Source organism: Rhizophagus irregularis, chromosome 12 (assembly GCF_026210795.1).
Source record: "Rhizophagus irregularis chromosome 12, complete sequence".
In the NCBI taxonomy this organism is placed as follows: Eukaryota; Fungi; Glomeromycota; class Glomeromycetes; order Glomerales; family Glomeraceae; genus Rhizophagus; species Rhizophagus irregularis.
The window spans coordinates 3,773,359-3,781,744 of record NC_089440.1 but is presented as its reverse complement, the minus strand read 5'-3'; the positions used below and the strand labels follow the sequence as shown (position 1 = coordinate 3,781,744).

The window sequence follows — 8,386 nt, the reverse complement described above, 5'->3', positions numbered from 1 at the left end:
TCTGGATTTGCTATTTGATAGTATAATACAAATCCATTTGGCTTTAATATTTTTTCAATCATATTATGTAAAATTGTCCAAGGTCCTGCATTATCCTTAAAACGTTTATCATTTCTTGCAATTAATTTCCTAAGTTTTTCATTAGAACATACTTTTTATTTATCATTAAGAGCTTCTCTGATTTTTTCTTCTGAAGCTCTATTCAATGGAGCAAGTATTTTTATTTTAATTCCTTTCGCAGTATGATGATCTGCATGACGACTTTTTAAAATCATATCTCATGTTGCCAAATCTAAATTAATACGTGTTATATGTGGTAATTGATTAATTGTAAAATTATGAGGAAGGTGAAAACCTTGAATTGAAATTTTTAAAGGAGTAGAAGAATCTAGTTATGAGATTCAACATTCTGAAATAACTCTAACTTGACATAAATGTATATCATGGGCATTTTTTAAATTTCCTTTATACCCCCTATTTTGACAATCTGATAAACATTCTTCTATACCGCCACATGTTCTCTGACAATTATTTCCATTTCCGAAACAGTACATTGTCCAATACCAGCATAATCAATCATTTTTTAATCCAAGTTGAATATCTTGTAACAATTGTTGTTCCTTTGTAGTCAAAATTATTATATCGTCAACTCTATTATTTGTTGATTTTACAGCTCCTTCTTTAGTTTTTCACTCTAAAAAATCAACAGCATTTGGAATACGTTCAATTTTGATAAATCCTTCTCTTACAAGTTGTGAAGTTTTTTGTCAACTCTGATATTTTAAGCGGCAAATTTTTAGTATAGGTACATTATTAATGTACCAATCTGCAGCACAACCAAACGGTACATTTACTGTATTATCAGCATTATATTTAATACTTTCACTATAATTAGTTTCATTTATATTATCCATTGTAAAGTTTTATGTACTGTTGTTTAGAAAACACGTGTTGTAAAAACAAAGAACAAAGAAATGAAGAATGAGTAAATTAGATAAAAAAAATTAAATATTTCTCGTAATAACTGTCGTACAGCTCCTAAATCAAAAAAAGTATAGCGATTAGTTACACAATTTGGTGAATCAAAAAAATCTGCTTCGCGAATCAAAAGAATATTTATTATCTTGTGATTACTGTATTACAAACTTCCAAATCAAAAAAAGTATAACAATTGGTTACACAATTTGATAAATCAAAAAAATCTGCTTTGTGAATCAAAAATGATATATTTGCGTACAAAAAGGAGGATTTGCGTTGACATTAATCAATAAGGAAATATATCTTACACAAATACTTGCAGTTTATTACCGTATATCAACAGGAAATAACCATTCGTACACTGAAGAACCTGTAAATGAAGTTAATCTAATTACATATGTATCTACAAAAGTATTTAGAAATTTGCAGCATAATTTGTTTTATTCAAAGTGTAATAATATTTTTGTCATTTATCATCCAAACGAATACTTTATTATTTGGGATATCAAGTAGAAGAATTACATACATCACATGTAAATATGTATTTAATGCATATCAGATTTATCAAACATTTTCTAATAATAGTATTTTATCTTGTATTTTACGTTGCCTTAATCAAAAAAAAAAATAAATAAATAAAATTTTTTTTTTACTAACTGGTATGTAAAATTTGAGTAAATTTTAAGCTTTTTATATGTGGTATGTATAAAAGTGGGTATAAAAACAAAAAATTTTTGGGGTAGATTTTTCCAAATCATCTCATTTTTTTTCCTTCTAGTTCTAATATAATTATCCGGGATCCTCCTAGAATACATAGTAAAAATGGAAAACAGGAAGGGTGTGATACCGGTGACAAATTTTTAAGGTCACGTGAGGTGGAAAATTTTTGTGGTGATACTGAATGCAAACGCAGCAGTCACGTGAACGGTGATGGTTAGGAACTACCTTTAGGATGTGATGAATAAAACATGACAAATAGAATTTCATCTACTTGAAAAAAATCTAAGTCCCTCAGATGCAAAAATTACTTTCTTGACTCTCCTTGTATTACTTTCTTGACTTGATCAAAATATGCATGATTATGTATGACAAAAATATTCTTTTCTTGACCTGCAAAAAACATTAACGCGTTGTTATTTTTCTTATTTTCATAATTTTTCAAGAGATATACACAAAGATTAAATTTTTTTATCATTAATGATTAAATGACAAAATAATTTTTTTTTTTTATTTTAATATTTTAATATTTAGTTTTATGCTAGTATTTATTACCTAATTAATGTATTTCTCTTAAATGTAATCTTTTTATCAGCTATCTTTTGTAAATAAAATAAAATTATTTTAATTTTATCAATATTGTAGAAATAAAAAAGTATTGACCATGCTCGCAACTCGCAAAAGACAGATTGCACGCTATTTTTGTTAAATATAAATAAAAAATAAAATTTCTTTTTTGTTTATCACAATCGCGTTTCAGGTCAAGAAAGGAACATTTTTGTCATACATAATCATGCATATTTTGACTGGGTCAAGAAAGTAATGCGAGAAGGGTCAAGAAGGTAATTTTTGCCCCTCAGATAAATATAAACAGTGAAACTCGGACAGGGTGTGACGATGTGATAAACAAAACAGATCACGTGATCGAAGAATTTTTCTGGGTGCTGTTGGTGTGATAAGATCATTCGCATATAGGAGGGTCAAAAAAGGATGTCGTATTTGCGATACAGACAGATTCATCCGCAGAAAATCAGTCCCTGCATAGATACTTGAAATGTGTGTTACCCATCGAGAACTTTACTATAAATGAAAAAGAAACACGCTATAAACGTTGTAAGACATTAGTTTTATAAATACTTCATTTTTGTTTCTTTTCTTTTTAAATTCTTATTTTAAGCAAATAGTCTTTCCTGTATTCAAATTACAAATAATCTTGCATAAAATATATGATGGCTACTGCCGAGATGCCAAAGCGCCGTACAAAGAAAGTGAAACGAGTATGTCTATAATTTGAATGTTAATTCATTAATACTTATGATAATTAATTTAGTAATGTTACAAACTTATCGTAATAGAGTTCTATGCCCGCAAGTATAGGTCGTCCTACAGATCTGCTGGAAGAGGGCGAGAGCGGCACCGGTTTAGCGTCACCGACTTTACCGCCACTTTCTTTTGAGGAGACTGATCATCATATTCTTGATTTGTTGTTAAACGAAAGCTTTAGCGAACTTGAATTTGATATAGAGCAATCAACATTGCCAATAAATTCATCTAAAGATATGAACGCATCAACGAGTCATAATTTTGAAACGTTTTATGTCTCTGAAGAAGCATCTAATACACGAAACTTCGAAAATCTTATGACCGGAAGAGAAGAAATGAATAAGGTTTTACTTTCGCAGGTAAATACATGAATTTGATGAGGTTATAGCCAACGAGTTTGAAACATATATTAAATTCAATTAATATATTAAGGATGTGATAGAGTCTTTGACAACCGTAAAGCATGTTGCGCTTATAGCACTTGACAGTTTAGTCCGTCAAATCGTGTCAGAGAATACACTACATGTTTTACCACCACCCGCATTTAAATTGACCATGCCTATATCAAGAGATACTTGGAGAAGACGCGCTTCTTATAGTCATATATTATCTAGTAATGTGAGTACTGAATTTGAAAGTTTATCAAAAAAGGAAAGGGATGCTTGGATACGTTCCCAATTGTTAGCTGATATTGCTGACAATGCAACAAAATTGGGCACTAAAAATGAAATGCAACAAATTGATTCAAAGTGTATTTCTTCACCTGATGTTGCTGCACTTGATAGGATTCAATACCATCTAGATGCTAATATTCCTTTCGTTCCTAACGATGATTATAGTTTGGCGTGTACATTAGCTGCACTTTTGGGGTACCTTTACCGAATTTTAGAATTAAATGAAATACAAGGAAACTCAAATTCTAATACAAGTTCAGGTCCTTCAAATTCTCATTCTGCTGAGGAACTTATATATAAGGTGAATGGAGATAATATATATAGTACATTGCACAAAGAAGTAACAATCTTACAAAATCAGTGTGCGAGTCTATCTCATCAATCCAAGGCTGCGGATGAACGACTTGCCACTTGGAATGAAATTGATAGATTAATGGAAATTGTCGCGACCTTATGCCGAGATCGGTTAAATATTGATCCTCCTCCAAGATATTCTTGTCATAATGATGACAAAAATGATTCAACGCTAATCGAACCTCCTAAGTATTGTTCGGGGGGCATAAATAAAATGGACTGTGAAAAAACTAAAGTAGATTTAGATAATGTTATTTCTGCAATAGAACGTGTTTATTATGTAGCTCCGCAACTTAATAATCAACGTGTAGAATTAAATCCACGTCAAAAGAAAGATATAACAGCTGCTGCTTTATCATCTGCCATTAAAAAATTATCTCGAGGGCGTTATGAAGAACAACGTGCAGAGCCAACATTAGTGATGAAATATCAAACTTTAAATTGTCTGGTAAATCAAATACAAAAGTCTGCTACAAGAAGTTTTGTTGACCAACGTGTAGTGCTTAGCCCTCGACAAGTTCGAGATTTGGAGATAGCAAAATTAAATGGGATTATTGATCGCTTGGACAAAAATCGCATGACAGATCAGGTAAAGATTCTTTAAAGGATATTTTGAATTTTTTTTCTCGAGTTATTAATAGTTTTTTCCTTTTAATAAAGGATTGGCATTCTCCTGAACAACAACTTGTACAAGATTTGACGAAACTGACAAATGAGTTAACAAAGTCAGCCACAACTCCAGTATATGCTTCGCAGCGTTTTCATCTTTCAACTACAAAAGAAAAAGATATGTTTATGAATAGTGTAATCAAAAAAATTGATAAATTGCGATCATATCGTTTGGAAAACCAAGATGCCGACTCTCCCACTGAGCGTCGTGAACGTTCTTGCCGAGAAGTCGAAAAAATTGTAGCTAAAATGCAGTATAGTCCTTCTATGGATAATCAGCGTGCAACTTGGAGTCCAAAAAAATCAAAATTTCCCTTTTCTTTAACTTAATTATTAATGTGATGAGGCAAGACAATCTGATTACAAGATAAAGAACTCTTTTGTCAACATCTCAAAAATCAAGTATAACTTAATGACCATTAATAATATGTTCGTTTGTCCATTTTTCAATCTAATATTAATATATATATATGAAGACTTTATTAAATTATTGCAGAATCTTTCACGCCTTGCAAAAATTAAATAATTAATATATTGAATTATGCAGGAAAAAGCAATAATAATTAATGCTTTTTAATGTTATTTCTTATAATATTGAAGGTTTACATAAATACATCAAATATGTTATAAATATAATACTATTGCAATACTAAAAAAATGGCATAAATATTTCCAAAATAGATTATCAAAATAAAAACATGCTCCTCCAATTTTGGATTCTTTTCGTTCTAATTGATTACGAAATCTGAATTATTTATATTGTTTATCATTTTAAGAGATTCAATGTTTTACGAGCTAAAGCGACGATTTCTCCTTCGTCTGAATCATCATCATCATCCGAGGGCTCTTCACCATCAGGTGTTACTCTAGCTAAGCGATCTATTGCAGTCAAAATTGTTCTTGAAGAAGAAATATTTGCAGACAATTTTGGATCTATGTATTGTTAAAAACATTTCATTAATATGTTTTAAAATCTTATTTCAACATACAAAAAGTAATTACCTCTTCCTTCCAAAAATTGGACAATAGTCCAAACTGCAATATGTTGAAATGTTTTGTCTGTACTATCTAAGAAACGTTGTAAGTAACCATGTAAACCACCCGCCGGTTTTTCCCAAACGTTAACGAATGGCGAATAATCTTGAACTAAAGGTTTATATGTTTTAGTTTGAAATATTAGATTTAGACAAAAATCATAACATTAATTACCTTTTGATGACAAATTTCCCAATGCAGCAGCACTATTGCCTTGCACCTCGACGCTAGAAGAATTCGTCAAGGGAAGTAACACTTGACATATACCTAATTTTAATAACCTAGGTTTTAATTCGTCTAAAGAAAAAAGAAAAAAGAAAAAAGTTAAACAAGAAAATAATTTGCAATAATGATTTCAACTAATAAATAAACCTACCACTTAATGCTAAAACGGCTACACATGCGGTCATCTCGCTTTGAACACTTAATGGCACATTTAATACCAATTCTCGTACTCGCTCCACAGCTCCTGCATCTACGATCGCTCGTTTGTTTCTTTCCGAACTAGCAGCGAGATTCCTTAACGTGCTGATAGCATGACATTGAATTTCTTCATTTTCTTCATAAGCCAAAAGCTGAATTAGAGGTGACAAGAAACCCGCATCAATTATTGGAGATTCATTAAGTGGATGGATAGAAATGTTACGAATACAAGCTACTGACGAGAGGATTAAAGGGAGAAAAGATGATTGAAGTAATCTTAGAAGAGGGGGTAGTCCACGGGAACGAACTATCTCAAGCTGATATTTTTCTAATATAAAAATTTTTTTTTATTAAAAGAACCGAAAAACGTAAAATAACTTCATAACGAATAAAAAAAAATATTACCATCTGAAGCTAAATTCCTCAATGCTAAAGCTGCCTGGCATTGCACTTTTAGCGAAGTGGAGTCCATTAAACCAATCAAAGACTGTACAAGACGGGTTTCTGTTGAGGCAAGCTTTTTTCGATTTAAGGCTACAATGAAATAATTTTAGTGTAATAAACAAATTAAAGTTAATTATTGTAAAATCAAAAAATATATAAATTATATATAATGTTTGTAGATACCATCAACGGCAATATTGCTAAGTGCAGTTGTACAGTAATATTGAACATCAGTATCTGGTGAATTCAGAAGGCCAACTAATACAGGTATAGCACCAGCATTTACAAGCTGTTGCCTATTTTCATCTATAATTGAAAGTAATGCTATATGTTTAAATTGTCACAACACTTAATTACAAAAGCGTAATAATGTTAAAGTAATTATATACCAGAATGCGTCATATTCAATAAAGCGCCCGTTGCATTTCTTTGGACTCGCATATCTTTTGATCGAGCTAATTTCGTAAGTGGTACCAAAGCACCAGATCTTGCAATTTTCGATTTATTTTCATCTGATTTAGAAAAATTCAATTATAGATAAATTATTAAAACATCATTAAAAAAAAAAATTCAACTCAAATGAATTACCATGTGTAGCCAAATTGGTAATGCATCCAACTGCGTTACATTGAACTTCAACATTAGGTGATAACATTTGTCGAATCAATGGTTCTAATCCTCCCATTTGTACAATCAACAACTTATTTTCCGCTAAATTAATTGTCAATGCAGATTTAGAATTTGTTTAAAGAATAATTTATCAAAAAATTTGACGATATTTACTATTAACAGCCAGATTTCCTAACGCTGCGGAGGCTGCTCTTTGAACTTCTACGTCATGAGATTGAAGGAGAAACATGATGGGCTCCATTGTCTCTCGGTCCACTTCCCTAACGTCTTCTTGGAACGACCAAATTAAAATACAAAAAATGAAACAAATCTAATTAGAAATTTGAACAAATAATTACTTTTCAATAAATTGAAAAAACATCTAATTCAAAGAAACCTTTTTCAGTTATTTCCGCAAAGGCTAAAGCCGCTGACCGTTGTAAATCCAAATTATCTGAAAAAGCCAGTGTGGAAAGAGCACGCAATGGGTCACCCTCAAAAAAATTAGTTTCGGCACGATCTAGGATTGAATTAAAAGTAACGAATTATTATCAAATAACGAATTATTATCTTTGTAAATAAATATTTAATTAACAAATATGAATTGAAGAGCTTACTCTCAAGATACGTTAATAAATCAGCAACCGCTTCACGTTCATTTTCTTGCAACAATGGTTCGTAAAGCGCGCTCCTTGTTCTCCCTATTGAAATAACTTAGTAGGATTTTTTTTTTTTTCTAAAAAAAAGTAAAACTCTTTAAAACTGACATACTTCCAAAAAGGCAAGATAAGCAAGCTCCCATTGTACGTTCCTACTTTCTTTATATTAACTATATAAATTAAAACCGACGGACTAGAATGCCAAAGAATGTGGCAACTAGAACACGGAAGCGGAGTACTTTTATATAAAATATTTACTCCAGCGAACCGTAGCAAATAGCTTAAACCGACAGGAATTCGATAAATGTTCCACAATGAATAGTTTACTTTTTGCCCCTTGCGAAAGAAAGCAACCAACGGAAAGTCACTGATGATAATGAATTCGAGAGATAATCTTGAAATGTTTATGAAAAGCTTACAACGAGAAATCGAAGAATATACTGTTTGTGATGAACGCCCTTATTTTTTTCTATCACCTGCCTAGTCCTCTAATATTGGAAT

At 31.1% G+C, this 8,386-nt stretch overlaps 2 protein-coding genes across 2 annotated transcripts; one reads left to right on the top strand and one right to left on the bottom strand.

Moving 5' to 3' along the window:
* Positions 1-2,924: 2,924 nt before the first annotated feature.
* Positions 2,925-5,447, top strand: OCT59_004360 (uncharacterized protein; the record flags this gene model as incomplete). Its single annotated transcript, XM_025309496.2, has 4 exons — positions 2,925-2,972; positions 3,051-3,377; positions 3,451-4,635; positions 4,707-5,447. 4 exons carry the CDS (start codon positions 2,925-2,927, stop codon positions 5,043-5,045), a joined length of 1,899 nt encoding a protein of 632 aa, XP_025171200.2. The 3' UTR covers positions 5,046-5,447.
* OCT59_004359 (Vacuolar protein 8) lies at positions 5,163-8,345 on the bottom strand. Its single transcript, XM_066148232.1, has 12 exons — positions 7,998-8,345; positions 7,844-7,927; positions 7,624-7,746; positions 7,401-7,514; positions 7,206-7,328; positions 7,007-7,129; positions 6,801-6,923; positions 6,579-6,707; positions 6,127-6,501; positions 5,925-6,047; positions 5,718-5,861; positions 5,163-5,648 (listed from the first exon to the last, which is right to left on the bottom strand). Exons 1-12 carry the CDS (start codon positions 8,026-8,028, stop codon positions 5,482-5,484), a joined length of 1,659 nt encoding a protein of 552 aa, XP_065996853.1. The 5' UTR covers positions 8,029-8,345; the 3' UTR covers positions 5,163-5,481.
* Positions 8,346-8,386: the final 41 nt, after the last annotated feature.

Bases quoted from the DNA above. Each gene is read 5' to 3' on its own strand.
- OCT59_004359 (XM_066148232.1), bottom strand. From the start codon at position 8,028: ATGGGAGCTTGCTTATCTTGCCTTTTTGGAA. The intron at 7,515-7,623 runs GTTTCTTTGAAT...CGTTCCAAGAAG, and splicing joins TGCGGAAATAACTGAAAAAG to ACGTTAGGGAAGTGGACCGA. The intron at 5,862-5,924 runs GTAATTAATGTT...ATAAACCTTTAG, and splicing joins GGGAAATTTGTCATCAAAAG to TTCAAGATTATTCGCCATTC.